The following is a 27,509-nucleotide window of genomic DNA, read 5'->3' on the forward strand; positions in this document are numbered from 1 at the left end:
AAAAGAAAAAGTACACGTTTGAAAAAATCCCATGTTCTATCCATGTACTATTTTAAAAAATCCCACTTTCTATCCCACGTTAAACATCTCAAGTTTTCCTCTCTACTTTTTTTTTTTTTTTAAACCTTTTTGGTGTTGTTGATGTTGTACTTTTTTTCAAATTTTATGTATGATAGTTATCATTTTTTGTCTAATCCTAAGATGTAGTTTTTTTAATCCTAAAATTTAGTCGTTTACTACACATCCATAATATAAGTTAATAAAAACTTAAATTGAAAATTTTATGGCAAAAGATACACGTTAATTGTATACAAAAGAAACATAGTTTCTATTACAAAAGAAATTTTTTTAGAACACTTTCTTAGATAACAACCACGTTATGTGAGGTTTAATACATATAATAATTCTTGTAAAGTCTCTCACCCGAACTTATCTAATATTCCATTCCAATGGCTCCTCAATGCAATCCAAAAAATTTGCGCATACGTGAACCTGAGAGAGATAAAAGAATTAGGGTTAAAAAAAAAAAAAAAAAAAACTTTAATCAACAAACCAATGTTAGCGTGCGTGAGATCTCAGATTACTATGTTTGCCAAGTATTTAAAAAAAATAACTATTTAATTAAGGATGAAAATTACATTGGTACATCAGAAATGACAGCTTGCATAAACTGAGCAAACGAATCTTCCAACCAATTACGATCATCATTAATAAAAACAGCATATTGCTAACATTATGCAACACTATTAATTTGGGTGGAAGAAAGCAATGAAGAAACAAAATGTATATAAATAGCAAACTGAGCAACACAGTTGTTTCAAAGATGCCAACATCAATAGCAAACTGAGCAACGTAATATGAAGCCTATAATGAAGTGTCCACATTCCACAATGCTTTGAATTGCAGAGCAACTCTACGGGAGGACCTACAATAATCTTAAACCACATAGGATGCGGAGGAGTCCATTGAGTTGAATCCAACACATGCACCTGAATCATTGTCAAATCCCCACCTAGTCCCACGCAATCCACATTCAAATACTATCCCACGTTCTTTAAATAAAAAAATAAAAAATAAAAAAAAAACTACCTCAGCCACCCAAAAAAAAGACACTCCCAGTACACCAAAAACTCCCCACATTCATCAACCAAAAAACAAAAACATCTCCACGTTCAAATAAAAAACTCTTCCCTGCAAAACCTTTAGAAATTCAAGTAAAAAAAAAAAAAAACTAAACACACACTCTATCAAATATCTACCCACGTTCCTATTGGAAAAAAAAGGTTTATATATATATATATATATATATATAAAAACACTAAAAAAAAAAAAAAAAAAAAAACACTCCCAGTACACCAAAATACTCCCCACGTTCATTAAAAAAAAAAACTTCTCAGTAGTTGAACTTCTCACAAACACAAATGCATAATATTTATTTTTTATTTTTTAAACTTCACTTTCCTTACTCACGTTTAAAATTATTCAGTCACCACCAACGTTTCAAAATTACATTTAAAAAAAAAAAAGAATAGACTTAACATGACACACAAAAAAAAAAAAAAAAAAAAAAAAAAAGTAGAACTCAAGGTTGCTACATACCTAAATAAAAAAATAAAAAAGTTTAAAAACATATACATTCAATTATCACCAACATTTCAAAATTACATTTAAAAAAAAAAAAGAGAGAGAAAGTTAACATGATACATAAAAAATAAAAAATAAAAAATAAAAAGAAATGTAGAAATCAAGGTTGCTACATGCCTAAATAAAAAAAAATAAAAAAAAATTAACTCCAAAAACATATACAATGATGTTAAAAAAGAAAAAAAAAAAAAAAAACTTTCTTCAAATTTAATACCTATAATAATTCTTGTAAAGTCTCTCACCCGAACTTATCTAATATTTCATTCCAATGACTCCTCAATGCAATCCAAAAAATTTGTGCGTACGTGAACCTGAGAGAGATAAAAGAATTAGGGTTAAACCAAGTATTTAAAAAAAAAAAAAAAAAAAAAATTTAATCAACAAACCAAAGTTAGCGTGCGTGTTATTAAAGATAATAGCATAAGTTTGTTAGAGTTTGTGTTTGATTTAAGTTTTGATGAGATCATTTTTCCTAAAAATCTTAAAATTGTTCAAAATAAAGATACATATCTAACTCCCTACAAAATAAGACAACTTTATGTTAGTTTTCAAAGTAAACTCACTTCACTTTCCTTACTCACGTTTGAAATTATTCAGTCACCACAACATTTCAAAATTACATTTTAAAAAAAAAAAAAGAAAAAAAAAAAGAGAGTTAACGTGTTACATAAAAAAATAAAAAAAAATAAAAAAAATAAAAAGAAAAAGAGAGAGAGAGAAAGAAAGAAGTAGAACTCAAGGTTGCTACAAACCTAAATAAAAAAAATAAAAAAATTTCACGCCAAAAACATATACATTTAGTCACCACCAACATTTCAAAATTACATTTAAAAAAAGAAAAAGAAAAAAAAAGATAGTTAACGTGATACATATAAAAAAAAAATACATTTAGTCACCACCAACATTTCAAAATTACATTTTAAAAAAAAAAGATAGCTAACGTGATACATATTAAAAAAAAAAAAAAGTAGAACTCAAGGAAAAAAGAAAACTTTCTTATAAAGAAAAAAAAAAAAGACTTAACGTGATACATATAAGGAAAAAAAAGTACAACTCAAAGAAAGTCAATCATAAATAAACAAAAGAAAAGAAAACAAAGAGGAACTTGCAAAAGATAGAACCTGAATATTTGTTAGAGCCGCCGACAGAAAATATCTTTAATTTGAAGAAAAAGAAAGAAGATGTAGAGCTAAACTAAATGTCTTCAATTTGAAGAAGAATGAGAGATAGAAAGTGAGATAGAAACTGCAAAGCATACGTGAGTTTGTGGGTCTTAAAGTGTAGGAGTTTTAATTTACATATCTATCCCCGTTGGTTGAAAACTTGTAAGTGGGTAGGATGAGGGTATTTTAGGCATAAAAAATAAAGGAAAGTGAATTTTTACCGGAATGTCCTTTAGTTTTGTCTCTACTTAAATATAAAGATGTAGGGGCATTTTTGAACTAAAAATTGTGGAATCCAAACAAGAGAAGCTCCTTAAATAGTAGTATAAATACTAGATATATATATATATATATATAATTTTATAAAAATTTGAGCCTTTAACCATGGTAGTGCAGCCTTTTTCCCTAAGGGGAATTTTTTTTTTTTTTTTTTTGGTGGGGCCTTAGGCCTATGCCTAACTTGCCTTGGGTTAGCCTTGGACACTATTGACACTAATAATTTGAATGGCAAATCATTTGATCCATATAATACTAATGGATTCTTATAATACCAAAATGCAGACTTTTGCTATATTGTACAACCACAGGAGCGTAAGGTTAATCATCCTTAAGAACTAATTCCATGAAATGAGTTTTAAAATACCCCAAAAAAAAAAAAAATCTAAAGATATAGCATTACAAGATGAAACAAATAAATACCACAACAAAAGCTTTTATTTCAGCCTAATTAAAAAGATAACAGTGGGCAGGAGCCTGAAGATGAGCCTACACCACTGTCCACACCTGACATTGTTGATGTAGAAACGGCATCCCATTGCTTGTACATTTCAGTTCTGGCATATTCAAACACTTCATGGTTTTGTTGAACATTAGGAGTTTTTTGCAATGTTTGGACTGCCTCCAATTGCATTGCAACTTTTTTCATTGTAGGTCGTTTCTTCCCTTTTATATTCAAGCACATTTTTGCAAGGTTTGCAACTGCTATGATTTCTTCTTGTTTAGCGTCCTTCATAACTCGAGCATCGATAATATCAAACAAATTGTTCTCCTCCATTGAATGAATGAAATACGTGGCTAAACTTCTGCATTCTTTTGTACTTGTAGAAGAAATCACTTTTTCTCCAGTTAAAAGCTCAACAAGGACAACACCAAAACTATAAACATCACTCTTTTCTGTAAATTGACTTGATTGGAAATACTCAGGGTCTAAATATCCAAAAGTGCCCTGTACTACAGTGGTTAGGTGAGTTTGATCAACAGCAATGGATCTTGAAGTCCCGAAATCTGCTACTTTTGCTCTATACTTATCATCTAAGAGAATGTTTGTAGTCTTAATGTCTCGGTGGTAAATGGGTGTAGAAGCTGCTGAGTGTAAGTAGAAAAGAGCTCCTGCAACTTCTGTAGCAATTCGTAAGCGCATATTCCATGTTGCTGGAAACTCCTCATTTTGTTCATAGAGATATTGGGATAGAGTTCCATTAGGAATGAATTCATAAAGTAGCAAAGGAACTTCTGTCTCCAAACAACAACCAAGTAGTTTAACCACATTCCTATGGTTAATTTGTGAAAGAATGACAACTTCATTAATGAATTCTTCAAGTTTTCCTTCATCAATTACCTTGGACTTTTTTACTGCAACAATTTTCCCATCTATCAACATACCTTTATAAACAGTGCCTTGTCCTCCTTGACCAAGAATTCTATTCACATTAAAATTGTCAGTGGCCTTTTCCAAATCCTTTGAACTAAACAATTTGGTGGTTTTCTCAACAATCACTTCACTTGAAGACAATTGTTGTTGTAATAATAAACCACCATTTCGTTTGAAGAACTTCTCCTTGCGCTTAATATTCTTCCTTTTTTTTACCACTTTGTATGACCACCATCCACCAATAAACATAAATAATAGCCCAATGCCTGTGCTAATACCTGGTTAACACAATGAAATGAGAAAGATTACTCCTAGTAAAGCTTATAATAGTGTTGAATAAAATAGAGACAACTTCTTCGAACGCCAAAAGGCTAGAAAAAGAAAATCCCATGACAAAAGTATGTTAACTCACATTGACAAGTAGTAATCAAAGAGAATGATACTGATACACTAAAAGTGGATTGTAGATGGAGGATAAAAGATCATAGAAAAGAAGTTTAGCACAAAAAAAAAAAGTGATAATAGAAAAGAACGAGCAGTAAGATCTAAAGGGTCCAACATACCTCAAGAGCCAAGACTAATCGAAAGCATATAATAGTTTTGAATAAAATAGAGACAACTTCTTTGAACGCCAAAAGGCTAGACTAACTATTTCGTGACAAAAGTATGTTTACTTACATTGACAGATAGTAATCAAAGAGAATGATACTCTAAAATTCTTGGAAAATTTGTCGAACATTCGCATAAATTCTTTCGAGTTTGCTTTTGGTTCATCTTCATTTTTTGTTTTTGTTTTTTGGAGTAAATAAAAACAACTTGTGGTCATCTTCATAATAATACCATTTGTTAGTAACTAGCTGGTTTGTAGACAAAATGTATAGGAAATGTTTAAAAATGACTTGATTCAAGGGAGTCACCCCTAAAGAAGTATTAAAGATGTAAAAAGATTAAGAGACAAAGGGGAAACAATAAGCAACAATTGGGCTATTATTCTTCATTCAATATTATCCCTATGCCTTTACCATTTGGAGTTTCAAACTCATTTGCCTATTTCAAGTAAATCTTTTTCAATTATTGTAGATATCAGAGAGGGTAAAAGGACATACCTATTATGATAATTTTGTTGCGAGACTTCTGATCTAAAACTGGATCACAATAGTACTGCCCAGGAACATTTACGCAGTGATATCGAAGATTGTAAAAATTACATAATTCGAGATTTGTGCATTCGTCAATATCTGACATAGTGGCATGTAATAACAAACACAACATTAGAACAGATATTCAAAATTATCAACAATAAAACACGACAATGCAATATGTTGTAATTATCTCTCCAAAAAAATAAAAAATAAAAAACAACACAACAATGCAACATTGACATTCATCCAAAAAGTCATTTCCGCTATATAATACTACTAGTTAGTAGTTACTAAACAGTCTAACATCCAAAAAATATTTAACAAAATATGGTTTTTTTTTTCTTTTTATGTTATTATTTTTATAAATTTGAAAACTATTAATTATTAGTAAACATTTATTATGATTGTATTAATATATACAATTATTTATTCTACTATCTATCTCTTTATATATATAATATAAAAGTTAGATCCTTAAACTAGAGGATATATGCAATGATGACACGTGTCTCTTTCCTAAAGCATACAACAATGACATGTCATTTCTTCTAAATCTATGTATCTATAACATATTATAAATTTTGGATCTCTAAACCGGAGGCTGCACACTACAGTGACACGTGTCCCTTTTTCAAAGCATAATATGATAGCACATGTCATCTCTTCTTAAATATAGAGATTCACAAAGAGAATGACTATTCATCTACTACTAAATCATTTCATTTTCTTTCTATCTTTATCTCAAAAAAAAAAAAAAATCATTTCATTTTCTCTAAATTAATTTATTTATGTAATGGCCTTTAAAGACACTTTACTTCATATCTGTTGTGATTAATTAATATTTTACAAAATCATAATTCTATTCATATTGAAGACAACAAATGTCACCACCACACACCCTTGGTGCGATAGTCACTCCACAAGTACAAATGCTTTTAGGGTGTGAAGGGTAAGGGTCGAAGTTCAAATCTCCAGGAGGGAGGAGCTTCACACCCATATACACTTAGATTAGGCTAAAATAGAATTCTATCCTGTAAAAAAAAAAAAAAAAAAAAAATGTCATTGTATATAAAAAAAATGTCACCGTATATAAAATGCTTCCTTTTCATTGTCATATGAATATATATTTTTCAATAAATCTAAATTATGTTATAAACTTTTTTTAGAAAAAAGTAATTAATAAATGTTCATTCAAAAGGATAATGATTTACTAAAATACCATTTTTGCAAAAAGCTAATATTAGTACAAATTAATTAAACTGATTCCTCCTCTTCCATCCTTTAACATCTGTTTTTTTTTTTTTTTTTTTTTGAGAATCCCCTTTACACCCTTACATTATTCCTCCTCTTCCATCCTTTAACATCTGTTTTTTTTTTTTTTTTTTTTTGAGAATCCCCTTTACACCCTTACATTTTAATTTTATTAATAAGGACATTTTTTAAAAAGACAATATCACTATTTTAAATGACTCATCAACAATTTTGGAAAAGAGAGAATATCGATCATTACTTTTTTTTTTTTTTTGAGAATCCTATCGATCATTACTTAAATGACTCATCCTCTACTACCTCTTTAAATCTTTTTAATTATTACCTTTTAATGAGAACAATTATGAAAAAGAGCAAACCATTATTCACTTACCATATTTAAAATTTCACTAATAACACATTATTTCTTTGGTATAACTGTTTTTTAAGGGGATAATGGAAGGACACAAACATTTTCTATATAACATTTGAGGGTTGCATGGCAAAACAATTTCAGACATTTCATGAAGCCATGGTAAGCTACCTATGGACATTTCTACAAGCACTTGTAGTTCTCACACGTGGATCAAACTCTTAAAGACTTCGAACTTGGAAAGGAGAATTTCGACACTCTATGCTTCTGTATTGTTTCTCTAAGACAGTTTGGATAAGGGAAGTCTCACCAATTCCAAGTGATACTTGGTAATTGTTTTTACCTAATTATGCAATAAAATTATATCTTTGCCATTAAAACAAAAAAAAAAAATGTTCTTTTTTTTTTCTTTCTTTTCTTTTGTTACTTTAACTTGTAATTTCATGAATGCATCCTATTTGAAATTGTCTGTTTAATATTTGGTATGGGTTTTTCATTTTAATATAACTTTATAATATATTTGAAGGTATTTTTATTCTTTTTATGGAATTTCTATGCAGTTGATTGGATTTCTTTTTGTTGTATTTGATTTTGCCTAATATTTTTTTTACTGGTATGTTCTATGTTAGTTTTTCTCAACAGAAAATATATATGTTCTATGTTAGTTATATTTTGTTCTATTTTCTCAATTAATGACCATGTATATATCAAATTTGTTTCTACTTTACTATTTTATATAGAGTATCACATTTTTGTTTGTATTATACCTATTACTTCTTAAAATGTCTTTAATCACATATTTTTATAAATTTACAAATATATGCAGACAATTTATTTCTTTTAATTTAAATTACAATTCACACAGTTATATGGTTTTATTATCTTGTACCAAGATAAGCACTCCTTTTTGTTTGATATTTCTGATTTACAAATAAGTGTCAATATCTATGTTACATAACTAAGGCAATTTTTTTTAATCTAGATTGCAATATTTATTTATTTTTATTTTTATTTACTTTGATCACTATTATTCTACTTGCAAAGTGAAGATAGAACACCAAGACTAAAAAAAGAAGAACAAAGAAAAATCAGTTTTTTTACAAAGAAGTGAGATCCTGCATCAGTGTTCAACAACGTAAATTCAACAAAAATGGCTATTAAGAATTTAAGAGATAGAAAATGGGAACAAATGCTTTTAGAATATAATTAATTTCAGTAAAGTATATTATCAATAGTACCACTGAAACATCAACAAAAGACTAGGTGTCCGTTTGGTTTGCATTTGCGTCAGATGTGTCTGTGTCTGTGTCTGGCTTCTTTTTTTTTTTTTTTTTGGCTAGCACCTGGTGAACTATTCATGTGACATGAACAGTGCATCAAGGCAAATGAACAGTGTACTGTTCATGTGAATAGTAATTAAAAATTATTTTTTTATTATTTTTAGTTTTCAACAAAATAAGTAGTATTCAAATACATACTAGATCCAAAATTATCTTTTCCACAAAAAAATATTTCTTAGATTCATATATATTACCCACACAACTTGCTGATTAATAAAGACAAAAAAAAAAAAAAATCAATGACAAAAATACAATTACAACAACCAATTATTTTCACAAAAGCCAATTAGACTATATATCTAATTAGAATCTTCTTCGTTGTTCAATTACAAGCTATGAAAAATAGGGGAAAATAGGTAAAAAAAAAGAAGAAGAAGGAAGCACACAATAATAATCAATTTTTTCCTTTGTAAAAAAAAGTATTATTATTATTATTATTATTGATTTAAACCATTCAAATTGCATTAAATTAAAATGAAACTATCATGTTGATATACGTATTTTATGGGGGCATTATTCAAATTTATGTCCAAATTTTTTTATACAAAAAATACAAGAGGGTGGGAGGATTTTTGAAAAGTCAAACTACCACCCCCCACCCCCCCCCCCCCCCCCCCCCCCCCCCCTAATTGCCAACAATGAGGGAATTTCAAAGGTAGAAACCTTCAAGGCATAAAGGTTAGGATAGTAAGGAAAGTACAAGGTTAGAAAGAATTGTTGTTTTTGAAAGCCGGATGAGAAATCTTGCTAAAGAAAGTGGCAAAAGTCATACCCACCTATATTATGAGCTATTTTAAATTATTTTAAGCAACGTGTGATGAAATTAATTCTCCTATGGCAAGGATCATAGTATACACTTGTTAAAGTTACATAGACTATGTTAGGATAAGAAAGAGAGGCATAGGTTTCAAAAACCTTAATGCCTTGAATCTAGCAATGTTTGCCAAACAAGATGGAGGGTCATTAAGGACATCCACATACTAATGTACCAACTATATATAGTGAGATACTTCTTATCATGCTCAATTTGGGATTCAAAGCCTCAAATTAATCCATCTTATATTTGATGAATATCCGAATTCCTGTGAAAAATAGTGCTACAAATTTTAATGGTAGTTTTAAATGCTATTTTGTGCCTATGAAAGCGAATTTGGTGCGTAGAACCATCATCGACAACCCAATTTGTGACCACTGCAAACAAGTGCCATAAATAGCGCTACAAGCCCTATAGACGTGCTAGGAGCTTGATCGATATAGAACCAGCAAAACCAAGTTCAGTTGCACCAACCTAGCTATAGTCCCTATGAAATTGCCTCTATGGTGAAAGATCGACTTGTAGAATTTTTGGTGGTACAAACCACCTCCTCGGCCTCATCCTCCAATGACATGGATTCAATGGAGACCTCCATTGTTGGGTGTGATAAAGATAAATTTTGACGGGGCCATTTTCTCAAAGGAGCACAAATCAAGGATTGGAGCGGTGCTTAGAGATAACCAAGGTTCGTTGTTGGCCTCTTTGTCACGGCAGCTATCCCAGGTTTACAGTGCCTGGAGATTGAAATGATTGCGACGTCTTTGGCTCTTCAGTTTGTTTCAGATTTGGGGTTCACCCAGGCGGTTTTAGAGGGAGATTCTCAGGTACTAATAACCGCCTTGATCAACGAAAGTACTTTCTTGTCCTCTAATGGTTTGATGATTGATGATGTAAGGTTTGGTTCTAGACTTTTTACTCAATTATGTTACTCTCATGTTAAGAAAGAATGTAATAAGGTTACTTATAATTTAGCTCGATATGCTTTATGTATTTCGGATTTCGTAGTGTGGATGAAGGATGTTCCACCCCATTTTATTTTAGATTTTCAAGCTGATATTGTTGGTTTTTCTTGATGAAATGCATTATGTTTTCCCTAAAAAAAGGTTTTAAATGCTATTTTGAATGATGTGTCTGAAGAAGAAATTAGGAGGATATCGACTTTTGTTGAGATAGGCAAGTGTTTATTTAGCCATCTTAGCAACTTTTGTCATTAAAAAATGACAATAAGTACCAAAATGTAAACTTATTGAAAGAATTAGGCTAAAGTGCAAAATACACTCCTTAATTTTTGGGTATTTTTATTTTGTTTCTTAAAGTTTCAAAATTTTGTCCCGCTCTCCTAATATTAAAGTGTCGCTTTGATTGGCACCCCCTTTGTTGAAACTCGTGATGATGTGTCTGTTAAGTGACACCTCAAGTTTCTACTTGTATTAGTTAATCCAATCAAATATTGCAATGTCAATTAATTATGCCACATCAGTAAAATAATATTAGAAACCTTGTAAAAATTAAAATAATTGTGTAGCTGCATGGATCTCCTTTAGGTGTTGAAATACAGAAAATAAGTTTATACGACATTTAATGGAAAATATGGACAAAGGAACTGCTAATGCAAACGGAATAAAACTTTAGGAGAGTAAAATCCAAACACCTTCAAACTTTAGAGAGGAAAATTCAAATTCAGAAACTTCAAGGTGTAAAATCAAAACACTCGCAAATTTTAAAGGGTAAAATCCAAATTCTAAAAATTTAAGGTGTAAAATCCAAACTGTTAGGACATATGTGATTCATGTGTTAGGAACATATGTCACTATTTTATGTAATTGGCTAATCCTTTGACAAAACGCATTTTACTTGTATTTTGGTAGATCTAGGATGTATTTAATACTTCAAGAAACTTTATTTCAAGATCAAGTATTGAAACCATGCAAGTCTGTCCAAGATTCAAGTTTAAAAAGTGTCTATCATTAAAGCTCGACAGCTAGCCATCTATCGAGCTTGAAGAACTGTTCCAGCCCCGTGGCTCGATAGCAACTCGACAGATAGGCATCTGTCAAGGTTTAAGAAAAACAAATTTTTTTTGTTCTGTTTTCTTCCAATCCGTGATTATATGTTTGAGCTTTCTTTTCTCACAACTTTAGACATATAAAAGGATTATTTTAAGGGTTGTCAAAGGTGACATAAGTTGCACAAGTATTGAGCAAAGTTTGTTCAAGCAAATTGTGACTGTAGACAAAATTTGTCCTAGTTCATCTTTCTTGTGAAGAAGTTTCTATGTTTGTACACCGTAGGGTTTTATGACCAAGCATCTTCTCGATCTTCATCGCCTAAATGAACTGAAGAACTTTGCAGCCAACAACTTTCTCTAGTTGGTGATTGAAGTCGCATACTGGGATCCACGCAATTCGTTAGTCCTGTATTAGGAGCCGTGCATTGAAAATGAGAGATTGTCACTACAGAACAAGTCCAATTGGGTATTAGAGTAAGGGTTCAACTGTAGGTTGGTATAAGATACTTGGATTCTTTTACTTGTAACCGCTTGTTATGATAATAGTGGATTCTCGGGAGTGGTGACCTTAAAATCACCCGGTGGGATTTTTTGCCATATAGGCTTTCCCCATTCGTAAACAAATCACCGTGTCAATTTAACTTCCGCTACATACTTAGTTTAATTGGTGATTTATTTGTACTACCACGCGTTTGCATGTTAATTTGATTAATTAATAAACTTGGCTAATTAATCAATTAATTCATCACAATTGGTCAAATTCTTGGCCTATCAAGTGGTATCAGAGCAGGCACACTTTGATTATATTTTAATCTTTGCTGTGTGATCCATTGACCCTTGTTTGTCATGGATAGAGGACAGTCTCTCATTATACCTCCTTTATTCGGTGGTATTAACTATGCATACTGGAAAGCACGCATGAGAGTTTTCTTGCAGTCTCTAGATGAGAAGGTGTGGCAAGTTGTAGAGATTGGCTGGACTAAGCCAAAGGAAGTGCCGATCGATTGGGATGATGCTAAGATCAAGGCGACAAATTTCAACAGCAGAGCATTGAATGCCTTATTCAGTACAGTCACCAATGAGGAATTCAGGAAGATATCCTCCACTGAAACTGCGAAGGAAGCATGGACTATCCTTTAGACAACCTATGAAGGGACCAAGGCTGTCAAGGATTCAAAACTTCAGAGACTCACTACAAACTTTAAAGAGATCAAGATAGAGGAGGATGAGTTATTTGATGAGTTCTATACCAAACTCAAAACATAGTGAACTCAACTTTAAATCTTGGAGAAACCATTCTTGAACCCAAGATTGTGAGAAAGGTGCTCAGATCTCAACCTGAGAGATTCCATGCGAAGATTACTGCTATTAAGGAATCAAAGGACATCAACAAAATTCCTCTGACAGAGCTGGTTGGTAATTTGCAGACCTATGAGTTAGGTTTAATAAGAATTGGCAAGTCGGGTAAGGGCAAGAGCATGGCATTGAAAGCCAAGAGCAATGACACTGATGAGTCTTCAGACGATAAAGATTCTAAGATAAAGTCCTATATCACCAGGTAATTCAAAAAGTTTATAAAGAATGCAAATGGAAAGGGCTTCGACAAGGATCGTAGGCAATCTAGCTCCTCACAATTCAAGAGCCAAGATAAAGGAAAGAAGGATGCCAGGGATGATGGTCAATACACTGTTCCCTCAGGACCAAAGTGTTTTGGGTGTCAAGGTTTTGGACATATGAAACAAGAGTGTCCCACATATCTCAAGACCATTGGGAAAAGTAAGGCATTTGCTGCCATGTTAAGTGACACTAAGCCTAAGGATGATTCCAACAATGAGGATGACAAAATCCTAAATGCCTTCACTGTCACTGTCAATCCGACTGAGGGGATTATTGAAGATGTGGATGAAGAAAAGGAATTGGTGGAGTCCAAGTTTGAGAAGATGGATGAATAAGATGACATCCACACAGCCTATGCAAAGTTGTACAAGGTCTCAGAAAAGTATGAGAAGTTATATAGGTTGACCACCAAGAAGCTCAGTGATGTGAAGCTTGAGCGTGAAGAGCTTTCCACAAAGTTTGATGAATCCAATCAGACTATTGAAGCACTGAAGTTTGAGAATAACTTCTTGGCAGAAAAGATCAAGAAGCTTGAGGCAGAACTGTTCCAAGTTAGAGCTCAACTGGAAAGGACTTCAAGCGCTAAGCTCAATGAAATGCTCAGTCTTCAGAAATCTGCTTTCGATCGAACCGGTTTAGGATATGATTTCTCTTCTTCTAGTATTGCTTCTACTGGTACTACTGTTTTTGTTCCTCTTGCTAATAATGTTGAAATTGAGAACACTAATGTGAAAACTGATTTAGCTACTAAGAACATAGACAATGGTAAATCTATCTTAGGAACACCCCCTACGCAAGATAAGAAAGAAGTTAAAAACCCTAGGGCTAAGAAGGCTAACTCTCAAAAGTTTAAACAGAAGAAGCAGTATCTCTGTCATCACTATGGAGCAGCCAGTCATACTTGACCTAATTGCCATAAGTGGTTAGACACTCAACAGAGCAACGGCATGATCGCATCGGAAAACTGGAATAAGTTTCCATCCTCTTTTGCTCCTCTTAGAGATTTTCTCAAAGCCCTCATGTTCCTTTCAAACTTGAACGGTTTCAATTCTTCCCCCTCATCGCCAGATCAAGATTTGCTAAACGAAAAGGTTCCTCCAAGGTGTGGAAAGAAAAGAGCTCCAAGTAATTCTGTCACTTCTTCTCTCTCTCCCTTCTTGTTTTTGTTTGCATTACTTGTGTGCCTTTGCTTTCAAGTTTTGAGTCAGTCTAATTTTTATGCTTTGTTTTATTTAACATGTTTTTTTTTTTTTCTGTTTTTTTATATAAAAATTAAAAAAAATGAAAAAATCAGAAAAATACAAAAACAGTGTGTTTTGTATACATTGGTACTTATGTACCTTGGATAGCCATTGAAACAAAGTTTTCTAAACTTTGTATCTCTTGTAACTTAGATGAGCATCTCTATGCACAACTAAGTAAGTAAACTTTGTGGCTCGTGTTTGTGATGAGTAAGATTAAGTAATCTTTTGTACTTAACACCCGTATCACTCCTTTTAACGGGAAGGACTAAAAAATCCTAAGAGAAAGGCAGAAATAACCATCTCACCACTGTTGCCCGCCAATCATAAATGACATTTGTGTGCTTTGTCATAGCAAAATTGGAATGTCAATTGCTTAACATAATTGGGTATTTCTTTTCTATCTCTCATATGCCCATGCATGATTTGCTTAAAAGAAAAATATGCAAAGAAAAATAAAAAGCAAAAAGATCAAAATGCTTTTACATATGATTGCAAGCGTGTATTCTAGAAGATGTGAGAGTTATAGGATGTACCTCGAAGGTGATAGTCTCCATCAAACAGTTATAATTGTGTATGAGTTAAAGTAATTTTCTCATATCTCAAATCGTCATAACATGTATACACTTATGCAATCTTGCGACGTTTTTCACACACAACACGCAATATTATTTACTACTCTTGATACATGTGTAGGTACAATGTGATTTGGCTATCACAAGATTTACATGTGTTAATGTATGCTCACTAAACTGTCTTAACTTGTTTTTGAAATATAAAATTGGTTAGACTTGTTTTGTGTGTGTGTATGTGTGTTTTTGGGATCTATGTGCTTAACATTTTTATTGTTGAGAGATGTTTTAGAGAGTTCAAAATGATGTTTGGATCCTTGGTTGAGTTGCATGCTTGATTGCATTAATATCTGTGTTTTTCTCTTCTTGAAAAACTGTTTTTAAGCAATCTCGATAGCTTCTCGACACCTTTCGATACCTGGCTTATCTGTCGAGCTCTTCAATTGATTTTTATCGCAATCTCGACACCTCTCGATATCTAGGTGGATCGATCGAGAAATCTTCTGTCTCTTCGATAGCTCTTCGATCCATCGAGCTTGCTTTGTTGTGGACACCTCTGGACACCTCTCGATAGCTGAATCTGTCGAAGCTTTTAAAACTCAACACCTGTCTTGATACCTCTCGACACCTCTTTCTGTCGAGATTTACTAAGGTTTTATATAGAGGCTTATACGCGATTCGGACTTCATTTCCTCGATCTCCCTCGATCTTTCCGTGGCTGTTCATCTCCTAAACACTCTCCTCTCTCCCACTCTCCTCTCTCCCTTAAACCTCTTCCTCAAGGTTTCTTTGAGCTTAATCAAGTTTTTTTTCTCACTTGGTAAGTCTTTAATCCCTCATTTTAATGCATTTCATACTTTGTAACCTAAGTTTTGTGGATTTTTTGCAAAATTTGGGGTTTTTCAAAATCAAAGAGGTTTTTGTGAAATTTTTGGGATGGGTTTTGAAGATTTGATCTTAAAAACTTCATGCATTGCATTCCATGTAAATTATAACTATATTTTCATGCATTTAGATGTGTGTTATATATGTTAAACTGATTGTGTGCTGGTAGGTTTGGATTAGGCTGAGCCCATAATGCACTTATATTTGCACATCACATGCTCATACATTTTCATACATACGTCCTTTACATTCAATATATTTTTATATATTTGAACTATTTTGGAGCTTTTCTGAGTGTTTTTTTCTTCTCCCCTCTCTCTCTAGTTTACGTTAGTGTGTCATGGCACCAAAACGTAAGTGTGCTCCGTCTGAAACCCTCTTCGTTCCAAGGCATCGTCTTCTTTTGATCCCACCCCATCTTCTATTTGGTTCCGTGATGAGGATGCCCAAAAGGACTCCTCGGAGAACTTTTCTCAACAAGGTGTTCATTCGGAAAACGCCGAGTCATTTTGTCGAACTTCTCCGACACTGACCTACCCACTGTCATTTACAGTCGGGGTTGGGAGTCACTATGTGATGTCTCGATAACCTATCATCCGTGCTGATCCAGGAGTTTTACTCCAACATTAATGGACTTGATTCTTCAGTACCTCTCTTTCATACTCGCGTTCGAGGTACACGCATAGTTGTCACACAGGAGTTGGTATCCGATGTGTTCCGTGTTCCAAGGGTAGAGCATCCTAACTACCCTGGATGTGAGCGTCTGAGGACTTTGTCCAAAGACGAGATGATTTCTGCTTTCTGCGAGCCCCCTTCTGATTGGGGTGATCGTCAATTTACACCATGTTCGACCTTTGCTAAAGGTCCTAGATTCATGAACATGGTGATGACTTTTGTTTTACACCCTCTTTCTCACTATAATTCTATCACAGAGCCTCGTGCTTGATTTTTGCTTTCTTTATTAGAGCATCTCACTATAGATTTTCCTTCACATTTTATTCTTTCTATTATAGATGTTTATAAGGATACATCAACCCGTGATAAGCTCATCTTCCCTTCAGCTATCACGCTGATTTTATGCCATTTTTCTATTCCTTTTCCCTTGTCCAACCACTTCCCCGTTATGTGTGCCATTGACTACACTACCGTTAAACAGAGTGAGGCGCAATTTTGATCGAGGCGGTCTGGTCCTGCAACTCCTCTCACTTTTTTAGCTCCATCCACCTCCACTCCCTCTACTTTAGCGGGAGGTGTGACTCTAGACGCGATCATGGCGCAGCTTCAGTGCATGGATGCTCGTCTCGATACACTCTCTACTGACTTGTATTAGGTGAACACCTACGTCGGCCGTATTGTTAGACAGTAGGCTCGCCTTAGTGGTTTTGTGGACTCTCCCTCTCCTCCTCTCAAGTCTCCCGAGGCATCCGACGACGACTCCGACTCTAACGACGGCTCTTCTAGCTCTGACGAGATGTCTACTTGACACTCTTACCCTTTGTCATTCGTGACAAAAAGGGGGAGTAGTTTTGATTATGAGAGTAGTCATAGTTAGGGGAAGGGTTAGTAGAGGAGATTTCTGTTAGGGGGAGAGTGCACATTGAGGGATGTAGTGAGGCTTTTATGTATCTTTTTCTTTTCTTTCTATTTCAGATACATCATATCTTGTACATGGGTCTTGTGACCATTTTGACATACATTATACTTATATTCTTTATATATATTGATGTATGTTTTTCTTTCACCTATCTCTCTCCATGTGTTGTTTCTTTTCTTTCTTTATACACATATTTTTTATACTTATATGCAATCTATTATTTCTGTTTCACACAAAGATGCATTGATGAGTTTTGTTTAAACTGTTTCAGAAATATACATTGTCAAAATTTACTTGTCATAAACTCTCTTTTTGCAAAGTTTTTCAAGAGTTTGTATTAGGATAGATTTTATTGTATTCAACAAATGAATATGAGTTGAGTGATTTATGACTCTTCTCATATCTCATTTGTTTGTTGTGGTTTTGTCACGGATTGCCAAATGAAGAAATTGTTAGGACATGTGTGATTCACGTGTTAGGAACATATGTTATTATTTTATGTAATTGGCTAATCATTTGATAAAACGCACTTTACTTATATTTGGGTAGATCTAGAATGTGTTTAATATTTCAAGAAACTTCATTTCAAGATCAAGTGTTGAAGCCATACAAGTCTGTCCAAGATTCAAGTCTGAAAAGTGCTGTCATTAAAGCTCGACAGCTAGCCATCTATTGAGCTTGAAGAGCTGTTCCAGCTCCATGGCTCGACAGCAGCTCGACAGATAGGCATTTGTTAAGGTTTAAGAAAAACAAATTTTTCTATTCTATTTTCTTCCAATCTGTGATTATATGTTTGGACTTTCTTTTCTCACAACCTAGACATATAAAAGGATTATTTTAAAGGTCGTCAAAGGTGACACAAGTTGCACAAGTGTTGAGCAAAGTTTGTTCAAGCAAATTGTGACCGGAGATAGAATTTGCCTTAATTCATCTTTCTTGTGAAAAAGTTGCTGTGTTTGTACACCGTAGGGTTTTGTGACCAAGCATCTTCTCGATTTTCATCACCTGGATGAACAGAAGAACTTTGCAGCCAACAACCTTCTCTAGTTGGTGATTGAAGTCGCATAGTGGGATTCGTGCAATTGATTAGTCATGTACTGGGAACCGTGCATTGAAAATGAGAGATTGTCACAACAGAACAAGTCCAATTGGGTATTGGGGTAAGGGTTCAACTGTAGGTTGGTATAAGGTATTTAGACTCCTTTACTTGTAACCGCTTGTTGTGATAATAGTGGATTCTTGAGAGTGATGACCTTAAAATCACCCGGTGGGGTTTTTTGTCGTGTAGATTTTTCTCATTCGTAAACAAATCACCATGTCAATTTAATTTTCGCTGCATACTTAGTTTAATTGGTGATTTATTTATGCTACCACGTGTTTGCATGTTAATTTGATTAATTAATAAACTTGGCTAATTAATCAATTAATTTATCACAATGGGTCAATACATTCTTGACTTATCATAAACACTCCCAAACTTTAAGAATGTAGTTTGCAATTTAACCTACTTTAAAATTTAATTTGACTATGCAATAGTCAAATGCACATTACGCTCATTCATGAGAAGGTTTACTTAAGTTGAAAGTTCAAGAGGAAATTGAGAGGGGAAAAAGGGCCAAGACTCGGGAGGATACAAGGCATGTTCGTTTACATATTTCATAAGTCCACTTTCTATATATAATAATAATAATAAATTTTTTTTTGAGAATCAATAATAATAATAATAATAATAATTTGATAAGCTTAAAAAAAGGAAGAGAAGTAGAAGAAATAAATATACTTTGTCAAACTCTTTTTTTTCCCCTAAGATTATCGAACATAATTTTTGACAAATGACGTACCAAAATAAATTTTTTTTGGAACACAATATTTGTCACACATGTCCTAATTGTGACATAAAAATATATCTACAGACTTTGATATACCCAAAATGAAATTTTGTGACAACATCAAAATTAATTAATTTAATCATTTTTATTGGTCTATGAAAATGAAACACACATTTAATTTATTTATTAATAAATAGAATCAATAGAGTGCGAGAACTTCATCAAAAAAAAAAATAGAGTGCGAGAAGTTTACCTTGACATCCATCAAGTAGATAGGGATTTCCTTCAAAGCCGGAGTCGCAAGTACATGTAAAAGTCGTACTCATATTACCCAATAACGAAGAACCATTTGCAGGCCGACAGGTTGAGTGAGATGAATTAGTTTCCATTACAAGAGACGATAAGGTTTCATTTATTTCCCAATTTAATACCACAGGAACTTGAGACATTTTTTTGACTTCAAAGTGGTTTGTTAAATTTTCCTCGAACCACTTCTGATCTACCAAGGAGCCATAATTGCAATCTTTGGCACTTTTAAAATTTCCGAACTTTCCCGTTACACCTGCGGTAAACACATTGAGATCTAAAGGGATTGTGGTTTTGCAACAGTCGATGCCATTGCAGCTGCTGTTGTTTGTCTGTATGGTGTTCTCACAAACGGACATGCACCCACCAATTGTGCCATCAGTACCGGATCGAAAAAGAGCCATGTTGCCACAACCCATGGCAATGAATATGTTTCTCGATTTTGAGAAAAAAAAGGGACTTGATGCTAAGTTCACATTTGCTGCGCTCTTAGTCTCATTCTTAGTCCCACTCTTAGGACACCACCATGACATAGGATAGTTGACGCGAAGTGTGCCCTCTAAAGAAATGTCCAGCACCTCCAGATTTAATCTTCTCAAGAAAGGCTTGGGAGAGCCAAGAGTAGTGTTTTTGCAATCTATCGCAAACGAATCGTCAATGTAGCAACCAGGTTCAATTCTAAATGGGTATGGAATTGTAACGTTCCCACAAACTGCTGCTGCTCCACTACATGAACTGTTTACCAAACCCACTGCTTTTATAAATACATTCATTGACCACAATAAAAACACCATTCCCACCGTCATTCCTATATCTCTCACACTCTCTCTCTCTCTCTCTCTCTCTCTCTCTCTGATGATGATGATGATGAGTCTGTGTGAAACAGCAAGGCCAAGCCCTGGCTTCTTATGATAAGCCAAAAAAAAAATATCTAGATATTTCTAAGGAAATTGCATAGAAGACCAAAGTCAACATGGAAGTTGCAAAAATCTAGCAGCCGATGCGGACGAGTGTGGCTTTTAAATTCGAAATTGATCCCATGACCTACAACTGTCGGTAGCTTTAAATTTGGACTTTCTCTACCATGTATGTTGTGCAAAGGTTGTCTATCTGTAGGCTTGATTTGACGGGTTCGTTTTAGTTAATAATTTTTTTAAAAAAAAAAAAACACTTAAATTTGATATGAGAGCCAAAAATGATACAGACGAGTGTGGCTTTAAATTGGAAATTGATCCATGACCTACAACTGTCGGTAGCTTTTAATTTGGACTTTCTCTACGATGTATGTTGTGCTAAGGGTGTCTATCTGTAGACTGGATATGACGGGTTTGTTTTAGTTAATAATTTTTTTATTTAAAAAACACTTAAATTTGATATGGGAGCCAAAAATGAAAAGTCAGCAAAAATCTAGCAGCCGATATAGATAAGTGTGGCTTTTAATTTGGAAATTGATCCCATGACCTACAACTGTCGGTAGCTTTTAATTTGGAATTTCTCTACCATGTATGTTGTGGTTACAGGTGTTTGTAGGCTGGATTTGGCGGTTTTTTTTTTTTTTTTTTTTTTTTGAAGAGGATTTGGCGGGTTTGTTTTAGTTAATAATTTTTTATATAAAAAAAAAAAACATTTAAATTTGATATGAGATATAGACTAACAAAAATGAAAAGTCAGCAAAAATCTAGCAGCCGATATAGACAAGTGTGGCTTTTAATTTGGAAATTGATCCCATGACCTACAACTGTCGGTAGCTTTTAATTTGGACTTTCTCTACTATGTATGTTGTGGTTACGGGCGTACGTAGGCTGGATTTGGCGGGTTCGTATTAGTTAATAAATTTTTTATATAAAAAAAAAAAATAAAAAATAAAAAACACTTAAATTTTACATGAGATATAGTCTAACGAAAAATGAAAAGTCAGCAAAATCTAGCAGCCGATATGGACGAGTATGGCTTTTAATTTGGAAATTAATCCCATGACCTACAACCGTTGGTTGCTTTTAATTTGGACTTTCTCTACTATGTATGTTGTGGTTAAGGGTGTCTGTAAGCTGGATTTGGCGAGTCCGTTTCAGTTAATAATTTTTTTTTAAAAAAAAACACTTAAATTGTGTGTTGACTAATGAAAATGAATATATATATATATATATATATGTGTGTGTGTGTGTGTTGACTCAAGTATTGGCGGTTTAAATAACTCAACCCGCCATCCAACCCGACTCGTCACTTTAATAATTGAATCCGTTCACTTGAAAATTAATATCATATCCATGCGAGGGTGATGCGGAGCTAAGCAGGTCAGTAGTTTGGGTGAATTGAGTGGGTTGTTGCCACCCTAGTTGTGGCTGATATTATTTGAGGTGATTTTGATTTTGTCTTTTTGTGAGAGATCAGAAACTAGAGTGCTCTCAAAAAAGAGATTTGAGTGCCTAGGACCCCTTTCTTTTGGGTAATTGTGTGGAGTCGTCACTTATTTTTTTTATAAAAACATAAGAAAAAATAAAATACAATTCACATGTCCAAAAATACCTCAAATGTCATTAATTGATTAAACAAATACAACTTGGTAGAATATCTTTACAAGGCTTTGGTCATAAATACAATCTATGTAAAAATTACAAAGCTTTGATCCTAGTTGCAATCTACCAAAACAAAAGATAAAACACTAGTCTACTATCCAAAAACTTAAGCTTGGGGGCTAGGTTACAGAATATGAAGGTGTTAGACACTCATTTCGCCCAAACAGAGTCTGGTCTTCTAGACTCTTAATAACCATTAGATACTCATTTAAAAGATGCATGACATTGCATTGACGTATTAAAATCCTTAAATTCAATATTAATTCACTCTTTGAAAATAAAAAATCTGCAATTTTTATTGAAGATGAAAACCATTTTTTATTATAAAAAATATAGATCTGTATTTAATGAAAATATAGATCAGTTTTGTATGCTTGAAAAATTCAAATCTTTATTAATGAAAATACAGATTTGTTTTTGATTAGAAAAATTTTTAGATCTGTATTTAATGAAAATACAAATCAGTTTTTTTTTTTTTTAAGAAAAAATTTCAGATCTATATTTAATAAAAATACAGATATGTTTTTGTTCAGAAAAAATTTTCAAATCTATATTTAATGAAAATACAAATCAGTTTTTTTTTTAGAAAAAATTTTAGATCTGTATTTAATGATAATACAGATCTGTTTTTGTTCAGAAAAACTTTTAGATTTGTATTTAATGAAAATACAGATCTGTTTTTGTTTTGAAAAAAAAAAAGGTTCTGGTAATTAATTGTAGATTTTGAAATTTAAAGAAGAACTAAATCACAAACATGTTAATCAACTAAAGAAAAATCCAACTAAATATGTGAACATGGCAATAGATGATATCCATTTCAAGAAAATTTCAAATTTTGAAGGAAGGAAAAAAAAATTTCAAGAATGTTCAAGAATAAAGGGTTTCATTTTTCAAAGAGAATTTCAATTTTCAAAAAAAAAAAAATGATGAAAAAAAATTTCAAAGGACCCCAAAAAATTCAGGTTTTTCCTTTCGAAAACTAATTGTTTGAAAAGGTTGCCTCCCACTTGCTCTCTTTTGGTCTTGGATGGCATAGGAAAAATCCTAATTCATATGAAGGGGACTTCCCAACAAGGCTCTTCAAGGGCAGTCCTTCAAACTTCTTTGTCATCTCCATTACATCACACTTGCTTTGATCAATCGATTCCTACCCGGCATTTGAGAAAGTCATTGACGGCACCATCTTGCTCAACGTCATTATCAGCACAAAAAATTAATAAAAGAGGATTGTATAAAGTCAAGAACACAGCACAAGTTCCTGATTTCATCACAAAGAAACTATTTCAAAGATTGGGACTACTAGAAGAAGAGGGATCCTGCAGGCATTACACACCAGAAAAGCTTCGTTGTGTGACTAACAATTTTAGCCCTGATATGGTGATTGGAGCAGGTGGCCACAGTAAGGTGTACCAAGCAAACTTGGAGGATGGGCATACTACAACAGTGAAAATCCTTAAACTCACACATTGGTCAGTAGATGATCTTCTCCAAGAAGTAAACTTGCAGTCTGGAATAAAACGTGAACACATTGAAGAGCAACAATTGATCAGCAGAACTTCAGCGAATTTGGTCATTTGAAAGATTGCAAATTGTCAATAAAATAGGTCGTCAGTAATACTGACAACCGTTACACACATTAATGACCCGGTCTTAAATCCTTTCCTTAATAAGGTCTAAACATTACAGACTTCAGCAGACAGCCTCGGACAGCTAAGCTGATCGTTGTAAAAACGTTACAAGACTTTAAACAAGGATATAATGGCATTCAACAGGCTATTCAAAGCCTCCAACGTTTGGCACAATAAATGCCCCGAGCATTTATTCACAAACATGCTATATAAGGCGAACAACAAGAAGTAAGCAGGGATCTACGCATACACCAGCACACTATACTCAGATTGTCTCTTACATTACTCTGTTTCTTGAAGAGATAAACTAACTTAAGCATCAGAGGCTCTCCCGGGACCCAAGTGCCCTCTTACATTGTTTCTTTGAAACAGGTACTGACGATCGTCCATACCAGTGACGAGAGCATACTAACGAACTGCAGTTTTCTGCTTCATCACACATATTCAGTGATTGGTTACTGTAATCACGAAGACATGCATGCAAATGTGTACAATTTACTCAATGGAAGCCTGAAGCAAAATTTGAGACAACTCAGGTGGAGTGAAAGGATGAGGGTTGTAGTTGGTGTGGCAAAGGCATTGGAGTACCTTCATCATTCTTGTAACCATCCTATCATTCATAGAGATGTGAAGTCATCTAACATTTTCTCTCTGACAATTGTCAACCACAAGTAAGTTCTTTGTTCATACTATCATCAATTTAATCAACTTAAATCCATTAAGATGGGATTTGTATATTGTAGAAAGGTATAACCAAGTGCTGCTCAAGTAAATACTAATTGGAGGTAATTACTTTTCTCTGAAACAGCCTGCTCATTTCATTGCATGATTGATTAATTTCTAAAACATGATATTGTACTAAAAATACCTAACTATGAATTTCTTTATGAATATCTTTTTAAATAATCTAGTTATGTATTTAGATGCCTAAGAGCATTCGCAGCAATGGAGGTATAATGCTATATTGCTAAAATTTAGCTCCACAAACACAAAAGTCTTGCTACAGCAGTGGAGCTAAATCTAAAAATTTTAGCTACATTGCTATAGTGCACATCTATTTATAAATGTGCACTGTTCATGAGATCTAAAAAAATAATAATAATATTTTAATCCTTACCTGATTAAAATATAAACCTTCTTTCTCTCTCTCAGCTCTGATCATCTCAGCTCTCTCTCTCTCTCTCTCTCTCTCTCTCTCTCTCTCTCTCTCTCTCTCTCCGCTGCCAGCCCAAGCCCACACTGCCGACCCACGCCACCGTCGAACCTCGCCGCCAAACCCAAACCCACACCACCGTCGATCCTCACCGCCAGACCCACGCCGTTGATCCACATCGATCCACGCCATTCGATCCACATCAATCCATGCCGTCGATCCACTGGCTATGGTGGTGGAATGATGTTTGATTTTTTTTTTCTTCTGTGGGTTTGATGGCTGTGGTGGTGGCGATGGTGGTTATTGTGGCTATGGTTTGGTGGTATGGTGTTTGATTTTTTTTTTTTTCCTGTGGGCTTGGTGGCTGTGGTGGTGGATTGGTGACTATGATGGTTGTTTGGGGATTTATTTTGTTTGTGGGTTTGATTGTGTCTGTGTTGGTGGTGGTGGTGGTAGTGGTGGCTGTGGCTGTGGCTGATTGTAGAGAAGGTTGTGGTCGGTGCTGGGATGTTTTTTTGGATTGTGAGATATATTATTTTATTGTAAGAGTATATTATTTTATTGTAATGTTTATATTATTTTATTGTGTTGATAGTTAAAATAGATTCACTGCTGCAGCAGGTATGTAGGTATAATAGATAAAGAAACTTTTGGTGGAGCTAAAAAGCTAAATTTTTAGCTTCATTGCTGCGAATGCTCTAATATTGTATAGTGCTATCCAATGATGCCAAAGGTCATGGGCTTGCCTGAGTATAACCCACTGAAAAACTCCTTGGATTACGTGAAAGTATATTATGTTTCCACTCCATACAGCATCACACTCACCAAGTGTGCGGCTCACACATTGAGTATGATGCTATATGGAGCAGAAACACCATATACTTTCTCGTGAATTACAAATGCAAACCCACTTCCAACAAAATCCAGATGAACATATTCAACACGCTTGTACAGATAGTTCTAGCTACACTTGATAATAATGTTCACATGCTAAACACAAGAACATCAAAGGCCTTCGGACTTGTCATCATATTAAGAATTGAACTAGAGATTTAAGGTTCTAGAAAGACTATTTGAAGTATTTTCAAAACGCGGTCAATTGATCCAGCATGAACAAATAACGAACTTGGTAATGGCAACTAGTAAAACTAACATATTCAATGACGTGATATGAACTTAGCAAACTTAAAAAACTTATGCGCAGCAAATAACTAAAAGAAAAGAACAAAAAAATTAAATATTTATTTCCAGCATATAACTTTAAAAAGAAAATGGAAATAAACCAAAACTAATGTCATGACTCATGACATAAGGCACATTTGTGCTTTCCTCAAAATGCAGTTAAATTAGGGCTCATTGTGATTGTTTACATAGTTCAGATTTATCTTATACATGTCTTATACAGGGCTCAATATATGCTTGTACAAAATAATCATACAATCCAGTTTGATCCATAGAATCTCGAGTATCACAATTTTCTCCACTTTTATAATATCATTGATGTCCATGACAAGGATCGTGTTGCATTATAGTGCTCCCAAGCCACAAAATATTATTGACCTAGTCCTAATATATATATTTTATGAAACCTAGTCCTAATATTATTTGTTATGAATTGAGGAAAACAATAGCCATATCTACACTATATTCCAACATACTAATAAAGTTATAATTAAGAACTCCTCTTAATCACATATATAGCACAATAGACACTCATCCAATTTAAGATGTCACAACAAGTCATTTAATTGCGTAAAAGTCAAATGAAAAAGATAATTAACTTAAAAATATTAAAAGTACGATTATATACTTAAAATTAGTAAAAGGTCGTATACTTACAAATATATTAATGGATTTTCAATGATAATTTGTCAACTTGACTTGTCAAAAGGAAAAGACCATGAAAATGAAATCTATCTTACTTTGAACCTGTTAACTAATACGTGGTCAATTTCATGACTCAAGCATATTATAAACACTGCCGTGGCTTTTAAGTTTTATTGGTCCAAGTGTACATATGGAAGACAATAAAACCTAGTAAAAAAAAAACATCTTGGTCTTTTTATTAATTAATTACTTAATTAACAACGGGAAAAAAGGAAGCGTTTGAAACTTTTGATCGTTGTTTTCAATAACACTCTGCTTATTATAACACACAAAACAAGAAATAGAAAAAAAAAATTATTTTGTTTTTATTTTTATTTTTTATCATTCATTCATTTTTAATTTTGTTTTGTTTTGTTTTTTTTTTTTTTTTTTGTGGTGAGTTGACTCAGTCAACTCAGTCAAACATGAGAGTCAACCCATGTGGGTTTTAGAGGGGGGAGAAAGTATATGTTGTTTCTGAAACTCCAACTCAGCATCTATATGGTGTTTCTACGTCCAAAAATTGACACATGTATTAAAAATTACAGATCAACAACTCAGTTAACTTATAAATAAAAAAACAAACATCAAGATCAAAAAAAAAAAAAACAAACATCCCTAAAAATTTCAAAGCCCCGCCATTAAAACAACAACAACTTTTCCTTTTTTGAAAATCAAAATTTCTCTCATCTCTGCTTTCTCTCCGCTGCTCTCTCCTCTCAAACCTCCAAGCCACTGCCTAGCATCGTTCCAGAGCTAGCTGTGGACATAACAATTTCGAAAAGATCGGCCTTTTCTGGTCAGAAAACCTCAAAATCTCTCTTATTCTCGTTGCTTCCAACCCCAAAGCCGGAAGCTT

General features: G+C 33.4%; 1 protein-coding gene across 3 annotated transcripts; it reads right to left on the reverse strand.

Annotated features, from left to right (window-relative positions):
• Positions 1–335: 335 nt before the first annotated feature.
• On the reverse strand, positions 336–20,388 carry LOC112027313 (wall-associated receptor kinase-like 3). 3 transcript variants are annotated; one of them, XR_010628650.1, is made up of 5 exons: positions 19,375–20,388; positions 5,565–5,696; positions 3,591–4,736; positions 1,859–1,955; positions 336–492 (listed from the first exon to the last, which is right to left on the reverse strand). XR_010628650.1 is itself a non-coding variant. In XM_065772478.1 (5 exons), the coding sequence occupies exons 1-4, from the start codon at positions 20,231–20,233 to the stop codon at positions 1,921–1,923; spliced, it is 2,172 nt and encodes a 723-aa protein (XP_065628550.1). In that variant the 5' UTR covers positions 20,234–20,388; the 3' UTR covers positions 336–492; positions 1,887–1,920. The 3 variants fall into 3 exon arrangements, 2 of the variants coding, with proteins under 2 accessions (XP_065628550.1, XP_023915760.1); XM_065772478.1 differs by having other exon boundaries at positions 1,887–1,955; XM_024059992.2 differs by lacking the exons at positions 336–492; positions 1,859–1,955 and having other exon boundaries at positions 3,323–4,736; positions 19,375–20,387.
• Between the last annotated feature and the right edge of the window lie 7,121 nt (positions 20,389–27,509).

This window comes from Quercus suber, unplaced genomic scaffold, assembly GCF_002906115.3.
Source record: "Quercus suber isolate HL8 unplaced genomic scaffold, Cork oak 2.0 scaffold_5, whole genome shotgun sequence".
Taxonomy (NCBI): domain Eukaryota; kingdom Viridiplantae; phylum Streptophyta; class Magnoliopsida; order Fagales; family Fagaceae; genus Quercus; species Quercus suber.

Coding starts and splice junctions, on each gene's coding strand:
- LOC112027313 (XM_024059992.2), bottom strand. CDS start 20,233: ATGACGGTGGGAATGGTGTTTTTATTGTGGTCAATGAATGTATTTATA. Junction 5,697..19,374: donor TCTACTTGATGGATGTCAAG/GTAAACTTCTCG, acceptor CCACTATGTCAG/ATATTGACGAATGCACAAAT. Junction 4,737..5,564: donor CAACAAAATTATCATAATAG/GTATGTCCTTTT, acceptor TGTGTTAACCAG/GTATTAGCACAGGCATTGGG.